This window comes from Ambystoma mexicanum, chromosome 1q (assembly GCF_040938575.1).
Source record: "Ambystoma mexicanum isolate Mex_15411 chromosome 1q, UKY_AmexF1_1, whole genome shotgun sequence".
Classification (NCBI taxonomy): domain Eukaryota; kingdom Metazoa; phylum Chordata; class Amphibia; order Caudata; family Ambystomatidae; genus Ambystoma; species Ambystoma mexicanum.
Genome location: NC_090922.1, coordinates 387,772,963 through 387,799,292, shown reverse-complemented (window position 1 = coordinate 387,799,292; position 26,330 = coordinate 387,772,963). Strand labels below are relative to the sequence as shown.

General features: G+C 46.2%; 1 protein-coding gene across 8 annotated transcripts in view; it reads right to left on the bottom strand.

Annotated features, from left to right (window-relative positions):
- CHD9 (chromodomain helicase DNA binding protein 9) overlaps positions 1–26,330 on the bottom strand; it is a 3,201,601-nt gene that overhangs the window by 2,187,287 nt on the left and 987,984 nt on the right. For all 8 annotated transcript variants that reach the window (XM_069639531.1, XM_069639523.1, XM_069639522.1 and 5 more), the window contains one exon: positions 12,766–13,009. In XM_069639531.1, the coding sequence (XP_069495632.1) occupies positions 12,766–13,009 (244 nt within the window). The remainder of the gene's footprint in view (positions 1–12,765; positions 13,010–26,330) is intronic.

Sequence of the window (26,330 nt, the reverse complement as noted above, 5' to 3'; positions counted from 1 at the left end):
GGCCATCCAAAAGCAAACTTAAATGTAAGTCAAAATTTAATCCATTAAGTGCTCAAAATATTAACATCGAAGCACTTTCCAATGTCGTAATTGATGACCTGAAACAAGAAAGAAGAAGAAAAAACAGCAAATACACAAGTAATCTTTCTTGGAAACAACAAAAGGCTGTATCTGACATTTGCAAAATGGATAAGTACGTAGTAAAACCAGCAGATAAAGGTTGTAATATTGTTATAATGAAAAAAAAAGATTACGTAAAAGAAGCGTACAGGCTGCTCAATGACATTAAATGCTATGAAAGACTCGCAAAAAATCCCATCCTAGAAATGGAAAACAAAGTTTGGGATTTTCTAACTAAATGGGAAAATGCTGGAATCTTGGAGGAAGATATGGTTAAATGTCTTTTTACCAAACACTCAGTTATTCCAACAATATACTTCCTCCCTAAAGTACACAAGCACCCCACTAAACCCCCAGGGAGACTCATAGTAACTATGTGGTTCACTCCTTGCAAATATGTCCAAGTTTGTGGACGAAGTCCTCAACACCTTTGTTTCTACGCTAACCTCATATATTAGAGACACCGCAGATTTTTTATGTAAAATCGATGAATTACCCTGGGAGCCAACATATTTGCTGGCGACCATGGATGTGGTGTCCCTTTATACTTCCATACAACATGAACATGGTATAAGGGCATGTGAAATCTTCCTGAAAACCAGATCTCTCAACTATCTGGAACATACCAATATGATCGTTGAAATGTTAAGGCTTTGCTTGGAGAACATTTTTTTCCTTTTTAACAATGGGCTTTTCCATCAAATCCAGGGCACTGCCATGGGGGAAACCTTTGCCCCATCGTATGCTAATCTTATGATGGGGAACTGGGAAAAATCAGAGGTATGGATAGAATCCAATGAAATTTTCACTGGCAAAATCATTCTATGGCTACGCTATATCGATGATTTATTTATCATTTGGAATGGAAAAGCACAATCATGGCAAGAATTTGCGAAATTTCTCAACATCAATTATTCCAACTTACAATTCACAGAACAACACAGTGCACATGATATTGTCTTTCTTGACTTAAAAGTCAAAGTTGTGGAACATAAATTGGGATGTGAACTCCACAGAAAGATTACAGGTGCAAATGTTCCACTACATGCAAACAGTGCACATCCCGAAAATCTTCTATGGTCCATTCCATACAGCAAATGTATTCGTCTAAGAAGAAATTGCAGTCACATAGCTGACTTCGATACAGCATGCCAAGTCACAGCCCAAAACTTTCTAAACCAAAGATACCCGAAATCAATCATTGAGAGATCATACTTAAAAGTCAGGGACATGAAAAGACAGGACTTGCTGATGACATCCAAATTCGCACTTGAGGACAGTACTGAAGATAGTACCATCAGACTCATTCTTACTTTTGGAAGCCATTCATCAACTATACAGAACATTATCAATAAATACTGGAAAGTTCTGACAGTTGATAATGATCTGGGCAAAGTCCTACATGAACGCCCAGATATAACCTTCAATTAGAGATCGTGTAGTACAAAGCTATATGGTGTCAAATAACATTTGCAAAGGAAAGGATTGGTTTTCCAAGGGCAGAGGTGGCTTTTTTAAGTTTTGTAAATGTAAAGTTTGTAAATATGCTTTTAATTGTAATAGCTACACTCACCCTATTCTCAAAATACCCATGCAAATCAAGCGTAAAATAAGCTGCTAATCTGAGCTAGTTGTATATGTCCTCGCATGCCTTAAATGGTATGTGGGCAGCACGAAATGAAAGCTAAAAGTCCAGATTTTACAACATATTAGAGCTATCATCAACAAGGATCATGCATACCCCATGGCGAAGCACTTTTCAGAGTTCCATGAGGGTAATCCCAAGACTCTTACATTCTTTGGTATCTATAAGGTTGATATCGGCCCTCGAGGAGGTGACAGTAAAAAAGTGTTGAGACAAGAAGAGACAAAATATATAATTGATTTTGAAAGAAAATACCCCAATGGACACAATATAGATGAGGAATTATATACGTTCTTGGGTGTGTAGATGATTATTATTTTGGCAATCTAGATTATGTTGATGTCCATATCACTGTTCCATTTGAGGTTTTTCTTAATCTCCCATGAGCAGTACAGGCAGAAAAACAAAAATGTCCAAAAAGTCCATATGTAATTTGGCTTTTATGATCATTGGATTGATTTATGCTTTTCCTTGATTCTCCGTTCCTATTCTATTTCACTCTTCAACTTTTTAGACACTACTTATACATAGGGTTTTTGTTTTAATTACACCTTATTTTCTTTCTCTCTTTTTTTGACTTACATATATATTGGAACAGGTAATTGCAGGTTTGGTGTTTTACTGACACATTCTGAGAAACCCATCGGAGTAAATTACTATTATTTTGGACCTATCAGGACACATAATGTCGGGTCCTGTTACCTATTTTTTTAGAACCGAGTAGGAATTGGAATTGTTACATGCATTTATCATAATTAATCACGGCTCTTGCATTTTACGATTATTATTAGTAGATACTCTAGAATAATAGGAAACACTTCCTTTTTTCTCCTTTCCTGCACTTTGCACTTACACATGGCATGAGTATTTGCTTATATGGAGTTCAGAGCAGAATATTATCTTTATAAATGATGCAGGCATTGGCACTTTATATGCACTTACATCTGTCATAAGTATTTGCTTATATGCAGTTTTAAGAACTGGTTACTACAAAAAATGCAGGTATTAGCACTATTATACATTTCCTACAGCATTTCTTTATGAGCAGTGTAACATATTCTAATAGTTTTTCTCCTTTATATGCACTTTGCATTTATACCATGTATGAGTATGCGTTATGAAGCGGCATGAAGCTGAGGTTACTGTTTAAAACCTGCTAACACCAAGAACCTATTATGGGTGTCATGCCTGCGCCATGGGCGCATACATTTACGATCAATATGGACCTTATTTCCCATTTGCGAGACTTTGGTGCTTTTCTATTTTTTCCAACAAACTACACTTACCACAATGCACTTGGCTATAACCATCTTTTCCTGGCTATTCCTATCTGCCATCTTCGGAACTACAATCCCCAGAAGCCCTAGGGATCTCCTCTGCTTCCACCAGCTCAGGAACAGAGAGGGAGGTGGCCGATTGTCTGCAGGTGTGCTTAGCCAGGTGTGACCAATTAGCCTGCCTCTGTGCTGGGCTGGGCGGTATAAAAGCTGCTGTCTGCACAAGCTCAGTCTCTTGCATTAGGAGCCTTTCCGGCACCTTGTTGCTTCGAGCTACGGTTCTTGTATATATATATGGGATACATTACTCACCGTAGGCTGAGACTGCTTCCTCTGTAGTTTTCCCCCCTCCCCGTGGCTGGAAGAGTGTTTGCCCTGCTTCTTTGGGCCTTCAGAGCTTTTTGACGCCTGGCTTCGAGCTTCGGTAGTGGTGGTACTATCCCTCGACCATGTAGGTTGGGATTCGGGAATGGGCGTTACTTGTACTGGAGCCGACTCCCGGAGTGCGGTCTGGGGGTAGAGGTCGGTTTCGTCTTCCGACGATCTAACCTCGGTTACCCTTGGAGAGCGAGGCACTTTTGGCAATAGTGGATGATTGCCTGGCGTCATGCGGCGATCTAGATCGCGAACGCCCAGAGGACGCCGATTCGGACCGTTCCCTATGTGCCTCCGGACGACCTTCCTAGGTTGGGGACCTGCGCCTGGCTGTCTTTCGACGCCGTGTTGCCCTCGCCGTCCGAAAGTACGGCGTCGCTGAAGGCACCCTCCGCACCCATGGACTCTTGACTCCTGGCGTGGTGGGCCCAACGCTTTGTGGAACGGCCTTTTAGTGTTTTAGGCTTGAACCTACTACACACTCTGCAATTTGCCTTGGGGTGATCCCTTGGCAAGCAGAGATTGCACGTGGCGTGTCTGTCAACCCAAGGATACTTGCGGTTGCACTTTGGGCAAAATTGGAAAGGGGTACCCTCCACACACACCTTCAGGCAGCGGGCTGGTAAGTGTAGGAATATATATAAGAGAATATATAAGAGTGTAGAGTATGTCCACCCCCCACTCTCCCTACTTGTAGGGCAGAGGCCTTCCGAGGCCCGGGCCGAGGCCAGAGGCCTTCCTAGGCCCACTCCGTCGTGAAGCTCTCGACGGTCGCCTTCTTCTCCGGTTCGGCATCGAGTGTCGAATTTCAGTGGCTCGACGTTAGGGTGGAGAAAAAGGGGGTAAATATAACAATATTTTTACAAAGAATGGATAATGCCAGCGAACTCCGCTGAATGCTTCCGACCAGTATGGCGGAAAAAACAATCTGAGGTTCCTTCACGCGTGAGGGATCATGGGTACAGTGGACGTCACACTAGGGATAGTATTACTGGCACGCCCTGTGTCGACGCCCATTTTCGAGTTTCGAAAAAACAAACTAATACTCCGCAACTTCCACTAGATGTCGGCCTATGCACAGCATGTGATCTAAGCATGTGATCTAGTAGCCATGGATTTCATCCCGGATCTGCCAAGGTTGGCACAGAAGAAGAAGAAGTTACTTCTTATCTGGTAACATTCTTTCGATGGGATGTTCCTCCGACGTATTCCTCATCTTTGATAGATCATCTCCCAGCTTGCTGGCCTCGGAATTTTTGTTCAGTAGACGGCGCTGCGCGTCGACGTCCCTCGAGCCGATGTCCCTCGACAGCCTCCGTATCGGCGCCAACGTCATCACGCGTATAAATAGACTCGTGCAGCGTCCGTTGCTCAGTTTCGTTTTGACGTTAACAGTTGTATTACATAAATTGGTTATTGACCTTGAAGGAGCGTAAGCTGCAACCACAAGGGAAGTATTACTGCGAGGATGGATGGGAGGGGCGATGAGGAATACGTCGGAGGAAGATCCCATCGAAAGAACGTTACCAGGTAAGAAGTAACTTGTTCTTCGATGGGATTGTGTCCTCTGACGTATTCCTCATCTTTGATAGACTCCCAAAGCAGTGGTGTGTAATTGGAGGTGGGAGTAAAACGCCATGTTTCCTTTTAGGAATGCACAGAATGCAATACGGCTTTGCCAAACCTAGTCTCTTGACTAGTGGAGGAATCCAGGTTGTAAAATCTTGTGAAGGTATGTGCGGACGACAATGTGGCAGCCGCACATATGTCTCGAACCGGAACCCCTCTTTGGAGGGCCGAGGAGGCTGCGATACCCCTGGTTGAATGAGCCCTAAGATTTTGAGGAGGCTCTTTCCCTGCTAGTTTATAACATTCCAGAATGGCCAAAATAATCCATCTGGAAATGGTTTGTTTTTTCAGCGGTAGTCCCAATGTGTGCCCTGAGTAACCTACGAACAGTTGGTCTGCTTGCCTAATCCTAGCAAGTCTGCTGATGTAAAAGCTTAAAGCCTGCCTTGGGTCCAGCCTATGTAGCCTTTCTTCCTCCTTCCCCGGATGGGGAGGCGGATAGAATGAAGGTAAGGTAATTTTCTGAGTGATGTGGAATTCAGAAACCACCTTTGGGAGGAAATTAGGCTTCACCTGTAGGACAACTTTGCCTTTATGAAAAATTGTATGAGGGGGTTTACAAGATAGAGCTTGTAATTCGCTCACCCTTCTAGCAGATGTTAAAGCCACTAATAAGACAGTTTTAAGGGTGAGAAATCTTAGCGAACAAGAGTGGAGTGGTTCGAAAGGAGTACCCATCAGGAAATTTAAGACTAAATTTAAGTCCCATAAGGGAACTTGGAATGGTCTTGGAGGATAGACATTAGTTAATTAGTTAATCCCTTTAGAAATGTTATTACTAAGGGCAATTTGAAATACGATGGCTCTTCTGCTGTGCGCTTGAAGATCGATAGCGCCGCGAGATTGCCCTTGATAGTGCCAACTTGAAGGCCTGAATTTGCTAAATAGAGTAGAAAGGATTACACCGTTGGTGTACCACATGAAAAAGGGTCGATATTCTCTTCCCTACACCAGCTGCAAAATTTGTTCCAACGGCAGCAGTAGAAAGACTTTGTTGCTGGCCTTCTGGCCGAAAGCAACACCTCCATAACGTCATCAGGGAGGTCCCAATCCTTGTATCTCAACCTTTCAGAAGCCAAGCATGAAGGTTGAGGGTTCTGATGTCTGGATGGAGAACCTGACCGCCCTTCTGTGAGAGAAGATTCTTCTTGAGTGGAAGGCGAATTGGAGGGCAGATGGACATGTCCAGAAGGTCCGGGTACCACGTTCTCCTGGCCCAGTCTGGGGCAATTAGGATCATGGTCCTCCGAAATCTTCTCAACCTCCTGATCATTTGAAGAATGACAGGGACTGGTGGAAACGCATACAGGAGTGGAAACTCCCAGTCCACTACGAACGCGTCCCCTAGAGCTCCTCTCGGGGGAAATTCCCTTGAACAAAACAGATCGCACTTCCTGTTGGTACTGATGGCGAACAGATCCACTTGAGGGGTTCCCCAAAGGGCGAAGATCTCCTGAAGGACTTCCTGAGCCAATGGCTACTCGTGGGAGACTGCCCGGCCTGCTCAGAGCGTCCGCCGTCAAATTCTTCTCTCCAGCTAGGTGAACTGCTGATAGAGAGATTCCTTCTTGGATTGCCCAAAACCAGAGCTGCATCGCCTCTCTGCACAGGGGCAGTGATCCTACGCCTCCTCTTTTGTTGAGGTAGTGCATGGCCACTGTGTTGTCCGTCATTATCAGGAAATTTTCCCCCTGTACAGATGGCAGAAAAGCCTTCAGCGCTAGTCTGATTGCTCTCAGCTCTAACAGGTTGATAGGTAGTCTGGACTCTGATGGAGACCAACGACAGCTGATGGTCAAGTCGTTGGCATGGGCTCCCCACCCAGTGAGTGAGGCGTCTGTGACTACTGTTATCTCCGGCCATGGTTGCCAAAACAGTTCTCCCTTCAAGATGTTCTCCTGGCAGGCCCACCACTGAAGGTCTTGAGCCACCTTGTCCGGAACCTGAAGGCGGTCTGTTATTCTCCCCGAGAATTGCGACCACTGAGTTCTCAGTGCCCGCCCAAGAGATCTCATTCTCAGGCGAGCCTCTGGCACAAGGAAGATGCAGGATGCCATGAGGCCTAGCAACCTCAAAAAGTTGAAGGCTGGGAGACGTTGGGCATTTTGAAACTTGGTGACCATCTGCAGAATATCTTGAGCCCTCACCTCTGGTGGCGAGACTTTTCCCAGGGAAGTGTCCAGGACCGTTCCAATGAACTGGAGTCTCTGTGATGGTATCATCTGTGACTTCTTTAAATTGAGGGAGAAGCCCAGTTTGTGAAGGAAGTGGCAGACATAATCCAGCTGAATCTGAGCTTGTTTTGGAGACACAGCTCTGATCAGCCAATCGTCCATATAGGGGTAGAAGTGAATCCCTTCCCTCCTTAGACTTGCAGCCACTACCGACATTAGCTTGGTGAAGACCCTCGGGCGGAGGTCAGCCCAAATGGCAGAACTCTAAATTGATAGTGAGAGCCGCCAATTGCGAACCTCAGGTATTTCCTGTGTTTGAGATGGATTGGCACATGGAAATAAGCATCCTGGAGGTCCAGAGATACCAGCCAGTCCTGGAGCTGGAGGGCTTGAAGGATCTGAGAGAGTTACCATCTTGAACTTGTCCTTCCTGAGGAACTTGTTCAATTCTCGTAAGTCCAAGATAGGTCTCAGTCCTCCGTCTTTCTTCAGTATGAGAAAGTAGGGGGGAGTACCAGCCCTTGTTCCTCTGCGCTACAGGTACGGGTTCTATGGCACCTTTCTCTAGCAGGTCTACAATTTCCTGCAAGAAGAGCGGATCTGGAACTTTCAGAGAGCTGTTCCCCGTTGGATGACTGAGGGATGCGTAGAAAAGGCAGGCACTAACCTTGGCGAACTGTCTCCAATGCCGAAGCATCTGACGTAATAGACTGCCATTCCGTCATATGTTGAGTTAACCTGCCCCCTACTGGTGTTTTGTGAGGAGAGTCCTCAGAGCGGTTTGGAGGCGGCTGATGCAGATGCCGAGGGTAAAGAGGCACCTGCTGCGGCTTTTGTATTTTTACCCCGTCCACCGGGTGAATTTTTTCTGACCCCTTTGAACCGGCTGTCCTCTGCCTCTTCCGAATGTGGAATAGAAGCGAAAGGACTTACCTCTCCAAGAGGTTCCTGAGGGGCGATATGGTGTCTGACGGATTGCAGCTCCCAGGGATTTTGCTGCTGCCTTTGATGTTTGAAGCTTTTCTAAACTGGCATCCGCCTTCTTACCAAACAAAGAAGAGCCGTCAAAGGGCATATTCAAGAGTCTGCTTTGCACATCTGGAGCAAAACCAGACTTTCGCAACCAACCAAATCTCCGGGTTGTTGTACTTGCCGCCATGGCCCTGCTGATGCTGTCAGCAGAATCGATGCCAGTTTGAAGGGATTCGCACATAGCGTCTTTACCATCCTTGATGATGTTTAGGAATGCTTCCCTTTCTTCTCCCTCCGGGAGGCAGTCAGCCTCTGATGAAGCACACTCCCAAAGTGTGTGCCTGAACCTTGCAAGCGTATAAGTAGCATTGATGGATTTCAACGCCATGCTACATGCAGAAAATACTTTTTTGGCCATAGAGTCATATCTCTTATCATCCCTGTCCTGTGGAACAGTAGGGTACGCCGATTTACTACCTGATGAAGTAGCTGCCTGAACAACCAGACTCTCCGGAGTTGGGTGTTTGGATAAATATTCCGGGTCAGTAGAAGACACCCTATATTTAGCTGATAATTTTTTGTTAACCGCTGGGATTACCTCAGGTGTTTCCCAGTTTGCCAATATTCTCCTTTGTAATGCCGCATGAAATGGCACCACAGGAACTTCCTGTGGACCTTTGACCAAGATGTCTGTTAGATCGTCTTGCTGAAAAGCAGGTGAGGGTGTGGACCACCTCATAAACTCTATTATCCTTGCCACCAAGGTTCTATAAGGGGTTTCAGTATGTTCCCCTGGGTCTGGTCTGGAAAATTGCACTTCTGGGGAAGTGTCCAACCCACTTGCTTCCTGTAAGGATTCTTGGAGGTCTTTCAACCTACCTTCCTCAGAGGTAAATTCCTCTGGTACAGGAGTTACAGATCCCTGCAACTCAAAAGGTCTTTCCTGATCCGAATCCTCCCCGTCTTCATAAATAGATGATCAGACTCTGGAGTGATCAGGTCTTGAAAATGGTATAAATCCCATTTCCAGAGCAGAAGGGGCCAAATTTGTCATGATTGGCTGAGAAAATGTCTTTGCGGATGTTAAAGGCTACGAAGCCATCGAAAAAGATGTCGAGAAAGGTGGTAGAGGCCTCGATGAACTCGAGAGAATCAGATTTCTACTCCATGTTGTCGATGACATCTCGTGATCGAGGCTCTTGGTATGGCCAATGGCTGTGAGGTGGTCATGGGTTTGTCCTTTCTCGACGTCGAAGACGGCGTCGACTCGACTGACCTGTGCGTCGAAGACGCCGATGTGTCGAAGGGATCTTCGACGACGGCGTCGAAGACGCGACTTTGCCTTTACTCTAGGGTTCGTGACGCTCTCGAGTGGCTTCTTTCGCCGGGTGCTGCGACTCGCTGCGTTTTGATTTTTTGGGTCTTTCACCCAGGGTATCACCCTCAGCAGTCTTCGAGGGGGTCGAGGCCACTTTCTCGAAGACGCTAAGCATATTTTTCCTGAATTCCTCCCACTCAGCCTGAGAGCTATGTTTTGTGGGGCAGAAGAGCTATTTCGGAGAAACTGAAGACGAGGAAGGGGATCTTCGACGTCTCATTTTTGAATGCTTAGATCTCGAAGAGTGATAGGAACTGCTTCGAGACCTAGAACGAGAATGTCTTTTGTGATGGCGAGGAGACAAATGTCTCGACTCCGCCGAGGAAACTTTCGAAGAAGTTTTAACTGCCTTACCTCTCTCGAGCTTCCCCTTACGCTCCTTCAAGGCTTTCGTCGTCATGGACATGCAGTCCTCACACTCCGAACAATGGTGCTCGATTCCCAGGCACCACAAACAGATCCTGTGAGGATCAGTCAACGACATTTTCTTTCCACAGTCTCGACATTTTTTGAAGCCGGACCATGGAGTCGTCGGTTCGGGTGAGGAAGCCGTCGAGTACGAGTCGGTATTCACGAGGAATAATTAAGTATATCTGACTGAAGAACTGAGCAACGATATTCCGAGGCCCCATGAAGCGTGGAAAAACGGAATTGAGCAATGGACGCTGCGCGAGTCTATTTATATGCGTGATGACGTCGGCGCAGATACAGAGGCTTTCGAGGGACATCGGCTCAAGGGACGTCGACGCGCAGCGCCCTCTACTGAACACTTTTTTCTGAGGCCAGCAAGCTGGGAGATGATCTATCAAAGCTAAAGAATATGTCGGAGGACACAATCCCTTCGAAGGATACAATTTCAGTGATTGTTCATAGCTTCTCCAAAATGTCCACATTAGTTCCATGCTCTGGTCTGCCTTCTGCTCCTGAATTAGTCGATCTGTACTTCCGGCGCGTGTTATCTCTGTTCGGTCTTACCTCTGTCATCTATCCAACCGGAATTCCCAGTTTACTTCTGAGTTCTGGATGGCCTTGACCTCTCTCTTTGGCACTAATGCACGTTTTTATTCAGCCTACCACCCTGAAACAGACAGGCAAACTGAGCATGTCAACCAGATGCTCGAGCAGTTTCTATGATGCTTGTGCCTACAACACCAAAAAACCTGGCTGAATATGTTGTGCACTCCCGAGTTTTCATATAATAATGCTCCTCGTTCAGCAATAGGGTTTGCTCCCTTTTATGTTCTGTATGGCCAACATCCTCGAACTCTAGCAATAAGTGACCCTCCTGCGACCACAGCGCCAGCTCCTGGGTCATGTTTTCGGGACCTCTGCAGTGTTCATGCACAGACCTGCATGAGTATATCGATGACCTATGTTTTGAGTTGGTATTAAATATGGAGAGAGGTGGTGGACAGAAGGAGGGTTGGGGAGGTGATGGATATTGGCTTGAGAGGTGTGAGAAAAGATTGTAGGGTAGACACAAGTTTGCGAACAGACTACCCAGAGTGGGTTGTCTGGTAGTAGAGGGAGTGGTTGGGTAGGAGGGAGTTAAGTTCAATGCAGGTAGGAGGGAGGCATATTTTAAGTTCAATGCAGGTAGGAGGGAGGCATATTTTAAACGGGAAGAGTTGATATCAGACGGTGATAAATAGGAAGTGTGGAGTGTCTTATTGATAAGGTACAACAACCTGCCACCCTTCCCAACAGGTCAGGAGTGTGGGAGAAGGTAGCAGAGTCAGTGTGGAGAGCCGCTAGTGTAGCAAGAGTCACATGGGGGTGGGAGGGCCCAGTTTTATGTGATAGCAAAGGGCCCAGTTTTATGTGATAGCAAGAAATTAAAGTTGAGGGTGATAAGAGTCGAAGAGGTCAGTGATGTAGGAAGACTTGTTGCAGAGGGATTGTGCAATCTAGAGGCCAAGTGAAAGAGTGATAGGTGATCGGAGAGAGGAGCAGGTGTTGTGCGGTAGGTGAGGTGGATAGATTAGGAGAATGGCAGTCTCCTATTTGAGAGGTACAGCGAAGATGGAGGAAGATGGGGAGGTCAGATAGTTTTACAGAATTAATATCAAGCTGAGGATGAAAACTAAGCGAGAAGGGAAAAGTAAGTAGAAGGAGCAATGGAACGAAGTTAAGATGCTTGATGCAGTGTCGAAGAACTAGTCAAATGAAGACAACGAATCAAGGGTGCAGTCCGAGAGAGAGAGAAAGAGAGAGAGAGTAGGTGTGTGAGCAGCAAGGGAAGGGGTGGATGGTTGGCTGAGAAGAAGCAAGTTCGGAATTGGGTTACAATGTGGCTACAGGTAACCAGGCACAAAACAACAATGTACCTTGGCCGTGTGAGGTAACAGAAGCTCTGCAGTGAATGGATAGACAATGAGTGGAAGTATCCCTATGTGCGGAAGCAGAAGTCAGATAAAGGCTGAGCTCTGCAAATTCCTGGCTTGAGCAGGGCTTCTGGTCCTAAGCCCGTTCAAGCCTTAACAGGCCGAAACAGTGAGCTGCCCCTTTGCTTCATTTGGGCCTTGGCTGCAGACACCCAGGCTGAATGCCCAGGGGAGACTGAATATGCGAGGCAGACACACACATGTTCTTCTGGGAGGTGTTCCGGATGGCTTCTACACTGACAGTCCTGGGTGTTGTAGGATCAGGGATATTTGTTTTCCAGACAGGACCCTCAGATGGTGCACAAGGTACTCTGACAAAGCAGGATGTGGCCAAGAGAAAATATTGAAAACGAACCTCAAGACAGTCACTTGACACTTTGGGGGCCAATCGCAGAGCTCCAGGTGGCTTCCACACTGGCAGGCAGTCCTGGGCATTGTTTTGAGGACAGGACCCTCAGATGGTGCATTGGGTCCGCAAAACATTTGACTGACATTCTACCGTTTAAAAGGTAAACTAAACGATAATTCTATCTAGTTACAATTAAATGGCAACAAAACATTTTCCTAAAATATAACAAACATAACTCAGCTATGTTTTTTTATGCTCTTCAGTTTTGATCTTTCAGAGACGATCAAGATGAATGCTTTGAGAATGTACAGTCCTGAAGTACCACACCAGGGAAGAAGATTACCATGCCTTCCACATTAAGTTGTTTTTTTGGAAGATCAACGCCCTTCTAATAAATTAAGGATAAAAGCGAATAAACATAAGCCTCAACTTGACACTGATTAAAAAGAACATCTGAAATACCTGTGAGTCTCTAGGGTACATCTCGTACTGCTGTATCATCTGCCTGCTGATCATGCTCCCATGGAACACTACAACATTGAGGTCCGTCCAGGTACGAAATTCTCTCTCCCAGTTTGTAATGGTTGAAAGTGGAGCTATGATTAGGAAAGGTCCTCTGATACCAGCTAGGTAGATTTCGTGCAGGAATGTGATTGACTGAATGGTTTTTCCAAGGCCCATTTCATCTGCTAAAATGCAGTTTCGTCTGAAACAGAAACACATCATATAATAGATCAATCTTCATGGTGAGTTGATTATGACTTTCAATGTGGTTATTCTTTTAATGCAAAGTGCCACAGACTGGAGAAAAAGATGAAAAAATCAGGGTAACAGTATCAAAAAAATGTAATGACCACTTAGAAAACTATATACGCCAATCAATACTTAAGAACCAGAAGCGCAAAAAACGTTTTTACCAAAGGACATATTGTGTGCAAAACGTCAACTAGTAGTCATTAAATGTGCAATCGTTGTGGACAGGTAATTTCGGGAAAAGCACATTATTTATTGCTCCTTATCAAGCCACACATATTTTGGTTTCAAAGTTTTCAAAAGAGAATTTTTTGTGCCAATGATATTGGGCGGGAGAAGAAAGAGAAAAGCAACTAAATGGGGAGAGAGCCAGCGAGAAGCTACACGACTGTGCAACAATCCGACTGTCCAGTCAGCAATCCAGACGCTCTGCACTACAATGACATGATCTTTAAAAAGAATCTCATCTCCAGTAAGAGGGCGTACGGGTCCGCCTATCTGTACTAAGTGAAGAAATCCAGTCAAGAAAAACGATTTTCTAGAAGACCGCTTAGGAAGACTGCTCAGAGACCACTCTGAGCTATCTTTCTAAATCAAACTGTCAGTCTCTGCGACGCACACGGGTGCTCGCAGAGGACAGGGCCGGAAGAGGGGAGATGCGGGTGCCCGAGTTAAGTGTTTTGGGAATTTTCAGGGGGGGGGGGGAGAGAAAAGAGAAGAAAGAGAAAGAGAAAGAGAAAGAGAAAGAGAAAGAGAAAGAGAGAGAGAGAGAGAGAGAGAGAGAGAGAGAGAGAGAGAGGTTTAGGGAGGGTAACGGGGAGCTGGTAAATGTAAGTGTGTTTGTCTGCCTGTTAATGTGTCTGTGGTGGGGGGTTAGAAGTGAGAAAGGCTTTTGGTGGTTAAGGGGGTGGAGTGGGAGGAAAGTGGAGATTGGGGGGTGAAATCAAAAAAATCCAGCCGGTGTGGGGGCGGGAGAACGGATTTGGGGTGTGTGCGGGGGATGTCATGTAATGTCATATTTCTGCATATTGAGTCGACTGAAGAAAAAAATATTTTTTGTGTTCGGTCTTCAATATGCAGAAATATCACATAGAATCCGCCTATCAAACCAGTGAATCAGCCTCTCAGAGCGGACTTGCTGGGAATGACAGCACCTTTCACAAACCACCCATGCCAATTACAGGAAATTGAGTATGTTTGGAGCAGGCCACCATTATCAAACGATGGCGGACACGCAGACATAAAGGGATTGGGGTTTAACGTTGGCTAGATCCGTTTGCATACCTGTAACCCAGTCCGTGGGGGAAAGCAAGCCAGCGACTGGCCCAGGGAACGAGCTGACAAGGGGGACCAATGGCAGGGACAATAGGGAGGATATAAACAGGCAGGGAGACCAAATCAGTGTGGGCTGTTCAGGAGAGGTCTAGGGAGGAGTAAGAGAACCAAGAGACCAGTATGAGGAAGGACAGTGTACGGGGGCGTAGCAGATGGGGAGGAGTAGAGTGTAATGGGCAGAGGAGAAGGGAGTGGAAAATAGTAGTGGAAGGAGACCCAGTGTGAGTAACGGAGAGAGTAGTTAAGATCGGAGGGTTGAGGTAGACAGTAGTCGAGGGGGAGAAAGGTATAGCGGAGGAACAAAAAAGAGGTCATGTTAGAGAGAGAAAATGGGTAGACTGGCAGGGAGGAGTGTACGAGAAGGAAGGGAGGGACAGACATAGGCAAAGGAGTAAACGTGTGAGAGAAAAAGACAAGTGGAGTTTGGTTATTTGAAAGGCACTTAAACACAGTTGAAGAACTATTGTGATTTTTATTTTTAAATGGTACTTTGGTTAGGATTCACAGAAATGAGAGAATGAGAGCACAAGAGAGTTAAAGAGTAAGATGGAGACTTTGTACTTGGGTCATAACAACTAAGCAGTCAGTTATATAGCAGGGGTTATCAATGTCACAAATTGGACATTTGGAACCAAGAAGTAAACAGGGGTGGGCCAGCTTAAATATAAGCAGAAATCACAAAACATAGGATGGCCTTCTTCCACAAATGTCTCTTATAGCAGCGTTTTCATTCTCAGACTGAGTGGTCAGGCTTTCGAGTCTCAGTCGTCTCTGTTGCTAAGTTCCATAGAAGTTAGCTCGCTCTTCATATTAAAACATGCTCCAGGATGTCCCAACCTCTTCTTCTGCTCCTTTGAGCCTAGTTGCAGACTTTCCAGAGGCCAATGCCCCAAGAGTAAGCTAGTTCTTGATGTATGTTAGGACCCTCTGGGTGCTCTTACAGATGGGGTCAGCTACGATAAAGGCAGCAATCCCTATTAAACTTCCTTCCCGACTCTGTTCTCCCCACCAGCTCTCCAAACTGGCGCCAGGCTGCCTGGCCCTCGCTGAAACCTTCTCTCACCTGTTAGTCCTACCTAGGGCCTGACCTAGCCCTCTGGAACATTTTACCTCTAGATGTTTAACCTGCTTCTAGGTCTTCGCCTCTCTTTTCAATACCTAAAGCCCCAATCTCTTCTCTATTGCTTTCTTTTTTCTCTTTCACTCATCAACCCCATGCCAATAGTCTTCACTCCCCTCATCTGAATATGTATTGTGCTCATTTTCACAGACCCTGTCCAGATGGTGATCTATTACTGTCCCTCACTACTACTTTAACCTGCTGTCGCCAACTTCCAATCAACTTCGGGTCTTACTTCCTTCCTCCAGCCTTGTAATGTTACTCCTTCCTTTACCTCCACCCCAGGTCTTAGTTTCTCCTCCTTCACTCTAATCTCCTGTCACTCCACTCCCCGCGTTACTTCATTCCTCCTTTCTCCTGTTTCTACTAGTGTCTTCCACTCCACTCCTAAATTTGCTTCCTTCCTCCTTTGCTCTTTTCTCTCCCCTTTAATGCTCACCAATTACACTTTCTTTTTTTCTGTCGAGATCTCAGACTGCTCCTCCGCTCCTGCTGCCACCTCTCCAGCTCCCAACTGCAGCAGTCTCTAAAGTCTCTGCAGTGCCTCTCCTCTCCACTAGTCTTCCCTCTCCAGCCTTCTCCAAACAGGAGCTGCATGTTCCTGTCAGCCACCTCAATGGACTAGGCTGTTTGGCTTACAAAGTAACATGTCCCCTTTTCTGGAGTGGAACTAGGGCCGATGGTCTGTGCAGCTGTGAGACTAAAGGGTGTGAGGATTTGAATTGGCTAGGATCACGCTTTCTGATGGTCAGAATGAAGCGAAGGGCGCTGGGCTAAGCCCATAAGAAGCCTGACGGACATTCGGAAACTGTGAGGCTGAACAATCTGCTTGTGTGGATGATATCCTGCTGTACTGCTGTTGGGAAGGCAAGTCGGTTAGAGGGGCTCTAGGGGAGTTTAGGTTTCCCCCAGGGTCTCCCTATGGCCTCCCTTTCCAAGAAGGGATAGATAATTCAATTTTCCTGGTCCAATCTGTTTTTTCGAGTTGGGAGAGAAGAGCATTGTGGGAGATGCAGTCCATCTGAGGGTGTTTTGCCTGTACAATTTCAGTACTTGGACCCTGAGACAGGTTTTCTGAGGTCTTCCCCAGCTTAAGTAACCAGACTAGGTAATTTGCTAGGTTTGCCCTCTTCGCGGTCCCTAATATTGCTTCCCAGTTCCAGTCCATGTTGGTTTCTGTTCCTGCTGAGGGGCATTATGGGAATCTTATTTTTCTTTAACTGGCTTAGCTAGGTACCCCGCTGCCGGTGTGGCCTGGCTCATTGTCACCAGACCAAGTTCCAGGCACACAGATAGCTTGTGACAATTGTGGGTTCTGGGGCGCCAGGGCAAGGGAGGGAATTCCCCAGGGTAGAGAAAGAGGGATGGCCATCACAAGCCTCTTTCCGAAATCTGGAATAAAAACCCTTGAACATCCCTCTGCGAGTAGGTGTGTTCTTTAGGAGATCTGTGGCAACACTTAATATGCTGCAGCAAGCCAAGCTGAAATCCACTGAAATAACATGTTGATGCTCGAGTGCTGCATTTTACCAGCAGGTCTTAACGTGTACGGGTTGTACATTTCCCTGTATTTGGCTTTACTTGTTCACGCCACATGCATATTCTCTTTACATACTGCATATCTGTATTCTCTATTTGCATCTGGGTGAACTTCCTGAGTTCACTGACAGACCTAGGGAATACATCAACCCCAGCATTACTAGCTCTAGGCTTGTGTCCCTTCTAAAACAGTTATCCAAGTAAAGAAATACATGGATTATTCTTCAGGTGCAGGCAGACCATTACAGACATCAAGGCCTTTGAAAACACTGCGGGGGTAGAGTTCAGGCCTAAAGGCAGAAACTTGATCAGACTAGCTGTTGCAAATCCGAGGACACATTGATGCAGACTGCACATCAGGACATGCAAGTGAGCAGCCTGTAAATCTATCTATTTTTATTCCTGAGATCCCGCAGACAGACAATCCACTTCCTTCTTGGTGCTCTGCCATTCCCGGCCTGACCCAATCCTGTCTATAGTCAGAGCAGGATTGAAAACTCTTGAATCTTTGGTTAGGTACCGCCCATGACCGCTTCTTAAGAAAGAAACAAGCTGTTTCTGCCACATCTTCATGAAAACAAACAGCATGGCAGTGTCTTATGTAGTGAGTACTTCATCAGTGCTGGGAAGGAAGAGCGTATCAAATGGTAGGCTATGAACCTTATCCCGGGCTGCAGGAATAGGTCTGATGCCCTTCAGGTAAGCAGCACTTTCTGGATATCATTACTAATTCACTGGCCTTTTGTAGCAGTATCCAGGTGGTTGGCAGCTACTGAGTCCAACATATCACGGGTGAGTTGATTTGCTTCTGCTATCCTCAAAAGGAACTTGTCCTTCCGATCTTAAGCTGGACTGTCAGAGATGTACATTACAGGCTGTTATAATTGCATCAGTGTTGGCTTGTCCCAGACGAAGGGTGCTACGGCAGTAAATTTCCCTATTAAAACGATCCACAGCCTGATCATCTATTCTCAGGGTGGCTATTGAATATGAAGATGGGCTAGACGAGGTGGAATGCCTCCCGCCCTGAGATAGAGGCATGGAGACCACTGCTGATTGAGGCAATGGGTAAGAAGTGGGGCACAACTTCTTTTGTGCAGGTGTCTTGAACTGGCACGATGTTAAGAGTTCCCAAACTCTATGCCTCCTTAAGGACATTGGAAAGAAGAGTAATTCTACTGGTCTGTCATTCCCGAAAGGACTTCTGACAGTACCCAAGACTCCACTAGGTAGGTCCAGGCATTCCATTAGCAATTAAACGTGTTCATGGTATACGTTTATTGATTTGGGTACATCTATATCTGCCACTGATGCCACCTCTTCAGCGGTAGAGGCGTTGCAATGTATGTCATTCCCCATGGGTGTAATTCCCTCCAAGAAGTGGGGTGAGCACATAAAGCAGCAGCATATGCAGGCTATAAACTCTGGTGGTGACACTGGAATTTGGAGTGTGGCGTTCAGCAGAGGTGACAGCGCCTTTGGAGATAGTTGCAGAGGCTCTGGTGCTGATGGCTGCAGTGAAGGTGGTGGCTACAGAGGCAATGGCATTACATGAAAAATGTCCCTAAAAAAGGACTTTGTAGCAGGAGAAATTTTGGACTGTTTGAATTTGGAGAAGACTGTCTCGTCTGGAACTTGGGATGATCTGGCACTGGATACGGCTATTGGTCTCGTAGGATGAGCTGGTATATAATTAGGTGGTACCCCCGGAAGCAGTGCATGCCAACACACTACACTGGCAATTGAGGCCTGAGGGACAGGCATCAGGTAAGTGGTGGCAAAAGGAACAGGCCTTTCTGCTGAAAGCAGAGGTTGGGGTTATAAAGGATGCTTTCTAACATGCCTCCAGTGAGGTAGTGGCATTTAGGCATTGGGAGACCAGTGCTTTTTGTGGTCAAGGGTCAGAAGGTTGGCTCTTCTACGCCACCGTCTTTGATACGTGCATGTGCAGGTACATGCAATGAGTGCCTGTGTTGCCAAAATGGGCTATGCAGCCAAACTATGCACTCCCACTGCTACTCCCCTGCCTACCTTGACCCCCCTCCTCCCACCGCCCTTACTCTCCTCCCTCCTGGCCATAACACCGGACAAGGTCTCTAAAGTGGTCCGCTCTATGAAGGCCTTCTCCAAAGAGGTGCTCCCCTGCTCCTCCAGAACCATTAAGGACAACATATCCTCTCACTTGCCCTGGTCCTTGCAGACTTCTGTAACCACTCTTCCGCCACTGGCTCTTTCCCTCTATCCCTCAAGCAATCCCTTGTGCACCCTCTCTGTAAGGCAGAATCCTGTGCAGTTCCCTTGGGGAACACTGCAAAAAGATTAGGACTACAGGAGTAAGGAGTAAACCCAATTGGTAGCAGTCTGCACCACCCAGATTTACATGGTAGCTGTGGCTGAGCAGTCAGACTTCTCTCAAGAAGAGTAGGGCAGTATAAAGAGTATACACAATAGGGCTAAAAACACAGTAGAGCAAACACTGACCACAGCTTTGTATCAAAAGTATATAATTATTTATTTAAAACACACGTTAGGCAATACATTAGCACTCTAAATCAAAAAGCAAGTTAATACACAGTCAGGTAAAGTGTACACACCTCCCTTGATAATTATTAGACAAGTCAGAGTTAAAACACCAAGATTTGTTAAAACAGATGTGAGCGCGTAACCTAGATGGCACTCCAATAATAAAAGGGAGAGAAAAAGGCAAAGCATAGAAATAAAACAGGTCCCAACAATTCTAGGAGTTCCAGCAAGGGAAAAAAGGCAGTATACACTGTAGAACCAAAGCTCATAGGCCAGGCCCACTTTAAATGGAGCAAAGCGAAATGTGTCCAAGATCACACAGTTTAAAATGCACTAAAAGTCTTTGCAAAATGTTCAAAAGAGGTTGGGGTGATTCAAGAAGTTAAAGTTAGAAGGTCTGGGGCCAACCCAGTTGGAAAGCCAAGGATTTAAGGGTCACCTTGGGCAAACCGAAGAAAGGGAGGCCAGGCAGAACGCAGTACCTTATAGAGCGAGGAAGCTCCAGCGGTGGGAGTTGTTCCTGGCAGTGGTTGCAGTTCGTTGTTTTGACCAGGGGAAGAGAGGATCTCATCGCGGAGGAAACGTGGAGTCGATGCACTGCACAGGGATGAAACCAGCCGAGGAGTGTGTCGGTAAAAGGTGCATTCCTTTTATTCGCAGTCAAAGTGGTGCAGCTTGGCTAGCCGGCCGCCGGGGTGCTTGGCACGGGCAGATTCGACCAAGAGACGTCTTTGGAAGGCGAAAGGGGGCGAACTGGTTTATCGCACCAGCTCAAAGGAAGAAGACTCGTCCAGCAGAAGATCTTCTCTTGTCGTTGGGAAAGTGGCGAGTTCGTTGCAGCAGGGCTTCACCGGTGGTGTTGTCGTTGCAGTTGACTCAGCTTCTTCCCTCTTCGAATTCTTAGGTCCTGTGGCGACTTCTCAAGTTCCAGTCCCAAAGGCCCTGCTTTTATGCAGAAAAAACCCCATTCAACAGCCTAGCTGTCACTCACACATACTAAGTGGTGAGCCGGGGCGGCTCACCACTGGGCCAATCAGACTAGAGTGTGAATTGAGTTGCTAAGGCAACGCATGCCAGGGTGCCAATTCCCCTCCCCACCCATCCTGTGGAACCCAGACAGAGTGGCACCATTTGGAGGGCTTCTGTGGAGAAGACTGCCACAAAGTGGAACAAAGGGCTCGACCTTGGTCAGAGTTACAGAGACGGACACAAACCCTATTTTAGAAAAGAGTTCTGGCAAAAAGACGTAACCGTTGGTTTAATATTAAATAAATAAACCAGCGGTATCTTTAACATTGCACCAAAAAGTGGTGCGTTTAAAATCAATGGGAAAATCCCATAGAGAATATTCCGGTGGAATATTTCGCGTGGTGACCACTGCCACCAGCCAGAAACTCGACAAGAGGGGACTGGACAGTGCCCCCTTGAAAACAGACCCAGGGGCAATAGAATTAACCCCTTCCAGTACTTCCACAATATGATGGTTTGTACTGGTTCTGTTCACAATTTAAGACTAGTAAAGTCAATGGTGACTTTACATGCCCTTGGAGGCAGTAGTCAATCCCAGGGTATGGAGTCTATGTTTGGGGGTCACTATGACACCCCTGTGTTACTGCACTGAGGGTGCTGTGTAACACATACACAAAAAATAGATGATACCCTATGGAGTAAAAAACCCCATAGCCCAAAATCACACAAATAGAGACATACCTCAAATCATGCCTAAGAGTGGGAGTAAAAGAGTCTCACTCTTATCAGGAGAATAAAACAAACCCCAAAAATACTGCAAAGCTGCTGGGGGACTCGCTAGGTTTGGGAAATTAGCCTTATAAGAGAATTCTCCCTAACAGTCTCTTAAACAAGTTGTCTGCTGACCCCTCCTGCCCAGCTAACTATCGCCCTAGCTCTACTACCCCCTTCCTGGCTTTACTCTTGGAAAAGTAGGTCCTCCCCCAACTGTCCATCCACAATGATCTTGTTAGCTGCGGTCATGACCACCAATTGGGATTTCAAAAGCACGGAAACTGCTCTCCTGAACGCACGTGAAACCATGCTCGCAAACCTCGACTCCAACCCTCCTACTGTTCTCATTTTCCTCAATCTCTCCTCTGCATTTGACATGGTCAACCACTCCCTCCTCATAAAACGACTCTGTGACACTCTCTGCATCACTGAAGGACAATGGACCGGCTGACCTCTTTCCTCACTAACCGCCCTTCCAAGTTGAAATTGGGCCCTTTCTCCTCCTCCTCCACCACCCTGTCTCCCTGTGGTGTCCCCCCCAAAGCTCTATACTATCACCTTGGCTCTTCAATATCTATCTCACCCCTCTTGCTCACCTGATCTCCTCATTTCCAGTGTTATGCCGATGACAAAAAGCTTTCCTTCAAACTTCCCTCTACTTTGCCCTCTTCCTCCTCTCTCATTCCCGACTGTCTGCCATTCAGGCATGGTGTTCAGCACTGTCTCAATGACAGTAAGACTGAGATCCTCCTCATCGGGACACTTGTGCCCTCCTTTCCTCCTACCCTTTGGCCACTGCAAGGAACTCATGGTGGCAACAGTAAAGACAGACACAAGTGATCACAGTTCAAGGGTGTTTATTAAAATGTAAATGCAGGGTGGAAAAACGCCTAATCTAAAACTAAATCTAAGATGGGAGCCAGCTTCGACCATCAAATGAAAAATAAGGCAGTCCTTATGGCGTCTTGTCAAAATAAAAGGCCTATACCAAAAAAAAAAAAGATTTTGGCAAATCCTTACAACTAATTACAGAAACAGTGTGGGATAGGGTTTAAAGAATTGTACACAAATAATAAGCCAGGGTGCGATTGCCAGGGGTCTCCCTTCCCCATATTTTGAGCACGGGACAAAGTGGTTCTCCTGAGTAGCACACGCTCGAGCTTTCCTAGCAAAAGCCGACAGTTCGTACCAGCCATCAGGTTCTCCGATGGTTAAGTCTCTTTTTAATATAAAGTCTCTTGCCTGCAAAGGCCTGATGTATTCAACAACAAAGAGTTCCTTTCCAAATGGACTTTGGGTGATGACTTTTCACCCCTCGATCTCCGTCGGCCAGGATCGGACCCAAATTACAAGGACGACAATTCACTCCACTAGGTCTTCCAATCTTTCTTGTACTCACAAATCTTAATGTCTTTCGACACAATTCAGTGTGGGCATCCCTGGGTCGGGTTCACTCCTGTCAACACACTGTTCGTGGGACTTTAGACTTCGCCGCTGCTCGTTAGCGTCCCTGTGCCGGGTTCACTCTTGCCAACCTTTGCAACATCGTTCATGCGTTAGTTTCACCAAGCAGGATTAATTTCCCTTTGCTTCACAATCATCTGTCGGTCAAAGACTTTCGACAGTACAGAGGATTTTACAAGGCCCCTGCATGACCACTTTCACCTCTTCTCGCCTTTTCCCAAGGCCTTCTGGTTACAGTAGTCTCTACCATCGGGTAATCGCCCAGTTTCCTGTGTGAGCACCCACGTGGCGCCGGACTCCTCTGTTGCTGGTTTTCCCCCTTTTCCATCAATAGTATCTTTAAGCATTTCAAAGTTCAAATTAGCCGTTCGCTACTTTTCGTTCAACACAAATCCGTTTCTTATCGACACTCCCATTGACTCACTGGCTGTGATGAACCACTTAGCTTTCTTTCTCCTTCGAGTCAAGGTTGGTACCAAGGAGACCAGCATCTCTCCCCGGCTTGGTTATCAGCGTAGGAGGGTCATGTGTACCGTAGACATCTGCTGCAACACATGCTGGCTATTGTCTGCATACGTACAATTCCTTCTGTGAACGATTCACGGCCCTTGGTCGGAAAGGGCAAGGTCGCTTCTCTCCTTGTCACCCCCTCGTCTTTGTCTTTCTCCTCCTCTTGAACTGCTGTGCTGAGTTAGCTCTCACGTCGGGCGGTCTGCCTCGCGCATAGTGTGCTCTCGTGCTCCACCTTTTATACATGTGGGCAAGGGCCGTCAGCTGTGAGTGGTTCTGGTCAATTGTCTGATGTTGGGACATGTCAGGTAAACGGCTTCAGTGTTAGTCCGTTGTCTTTTGTGTAGTGAGAAAGTGTTTGTGTCGGGAAAGGTGGGGCGGGGGGTAGAGTTTCCGAGTGTCCTACGTGGTAGGATGGGGAAAAGGTGTTATAAGAAGGGGAATACTGCGTCTCACCCTTCGTGTTCCACTTCCATTCCCTGAGGACCCCCTATCTAGGTGATCCTCCCTCACTGATCCACACCCAGAAACTGGATCCAATAGCGATGGCTGTGTCCTGGCCACCTGGATGACAGATCCCTGGAGACTAGTCAGGGAGACACCTTCAGGTTTCTCACACATGACTGCTCTCAAGTAAAGAGCTTCCTGCTGGTTTAGGAGTACGGAATGTTCAATACCATAATACTCTTGGGAGAGGAATGCAGCCAAGTCGACTTTATAGGCATCAGTTTGCAGGAGGAACTCTTTATTAAAATCCGGCATCTTAAGAACTGGTTCCAGACAGAGGATGTTTTTCAGGTCCTTAAAACTGACTTGATCTTCCTTATTCCAAGTTAGTTCCTGGGGTTGGGAGTTCTTTAATTTAGAAGTAAGAGCGGCTGCCAGGGTCGAGTAATTTGGCATAAACCTTCTATAGTATCCGGATTAATCCAGGGAATGCCTGAAGATTACTTCATTTTAGGGGGTGGTGTTTGCTGCACCGCCTTCACTTTCCCCATCTGGGGTTGGATAAGGCCATTGCCCACAAAGTAGCCCAGATATTTTTTGTCCGGCTGGGCTAAATCGCACTTTCGTGGGTTTGCTCCGAATCCTGCTTTCCTGAGAGCACGGGCGATTGAAAAAAGGTGGTGTACAAACTCCGGGAAGCTGTTACTGTGATGGCTCCCTTTTCCTCTTGCATCTGTCGGGACATAAACGTGGTGCCTTCGTCAGTCAGGGTCTCCTTTGGGAACCTTACTCTGGAGAGGAACTGTTATAGATGTATTAGAATCTGCTTGGCGGTGTTATTATGAAGGTAAATGCCTGAGAATATCAGATGGAACAATCCACAATCACCTGAATGATTTTATATCCCAATTTAGATGTTTTGAGCGGGCCCATCGCTATTCTGCAGAAAGAGACTTCAATAATCGGCAAGGGCTTTAGGGTGCTATTGAGACCGGTGTTGCTGTAGTCTTTTGGTAGATGTCGGAAGCCAAAACGAAGTTCTTAACATCAATAAAAACTCTGTGCCAATAGAATCTGGTAATTACCCGACTGAGTTTTTCCCTCCCCTTGATGAGTGACAGTCAGATGTGAGTGTGCCAGCTCTAAAACGATCCTTGCATGGCTATGGGGAACGAAAATCTGTGATCTGGATGAGACATCTTTTTCTATATCACCCAGATATAACAAACCTTTGTTTATGACGAAATAAGGTCCAGCCTGACTGCACCCAGTTGCTTTGGCGGTTACCCTACCAGAGGTCTCTGTGAGGGATGGGTCATTTCTTTCGGCAAAAGCCAGATCCGGAAGGGGTGCTTTTTCTTCCACCTCTTCTCAGTGGGCTTCTTCTGTGGGGATATCTACTTTCACCTGTTGAGGTATCGGGATCAAGGTGTGTTCTAGAATCTCCTCTGAAATGTTCTCCCTCCTTAACTGTGTAGGGATTATTTCCATGTTTATGGATTAGGATTTTTACATCTACCCTGAAGTCGGGATCTGTTACCCGTCATAACATCTAGGCCATATCTCCATGCTGACCTGATTTAGAGGTAAGGCTAATTATAGGTAATTGGGGGTGACGAGAGAGTGAGTCCTGTGGGTGTCAACAATCTCTCATTTGGTGGAATTCAAATTTCCTCTGTGCTCTTTATATCAAATTCTATGGCTACAGTAGGGGCTTTAGCCCTTGGTTCTAACTTGGTGAACAGCATGCCCCCAACTTCTATTAGTTGGTTGACATCCCATCCCGGACACCACATGCGTCAGGTCGGAAGGAGTCAGACACACTGACATGGTAACTTTCTTTAATGAAAATATTAGGACAAAGACCTCTCTCTACTAAAGGGATCCCCCTGCATATCTATCTAAATTAAAGGTGCTCGTCTGTCATAAGGAAGTTGATTCGTGCACATTCCCAGCCTAACTTTAGCTGACCCTACCACTAACATGAGTAACTCAAAATAGGCCCACAGAATGTCTCTCTTCCCATGATCGTCTCTCTTCTGGGTTTCTTTCTCTTTAAGTTTGGATCTCACCTCCTGTGGTTATTGATACACAAATGTCTCTCTTTAGAATATAGGTTTCTTTACATTATCTTCCCCGATAGTGTCTTGAGGTTTCCTTCATGAGCCCATGTAGCCCTTCCCATATACTTGTGGGCCTTGCATTCTCTTTAATACCCGTTCGACAACACTTTTTGTGGAAACGATGTATATCATCTTATATTCTTGAGGGTTAATATTCCTTAGGTTTAGTATGACCGTACCCAAATTACAAGTCCCCCTCTCCTGGGTTTGTGGTATTGGATTCTCCTTTTTATGAATCTGTTCCCTTGCCAATTTGATTTCACAATACTTGTTACACTTAATTGTTGTGGGCTCTCTCGTCTCTTCAAGACTCAGTACCCTGGAGGCTTCTCCCTTTCTCCTAAGGTATTCGATTCCACTTTTTATCTACTTCCCAAATAGCGTTCTTCGTCGTGCTCTGTAAGGGTTTCAGATAACTCCAATTCTGCTCATTTAATGTTCGTCTTTCATAATAGTGACATTGAGCGGTT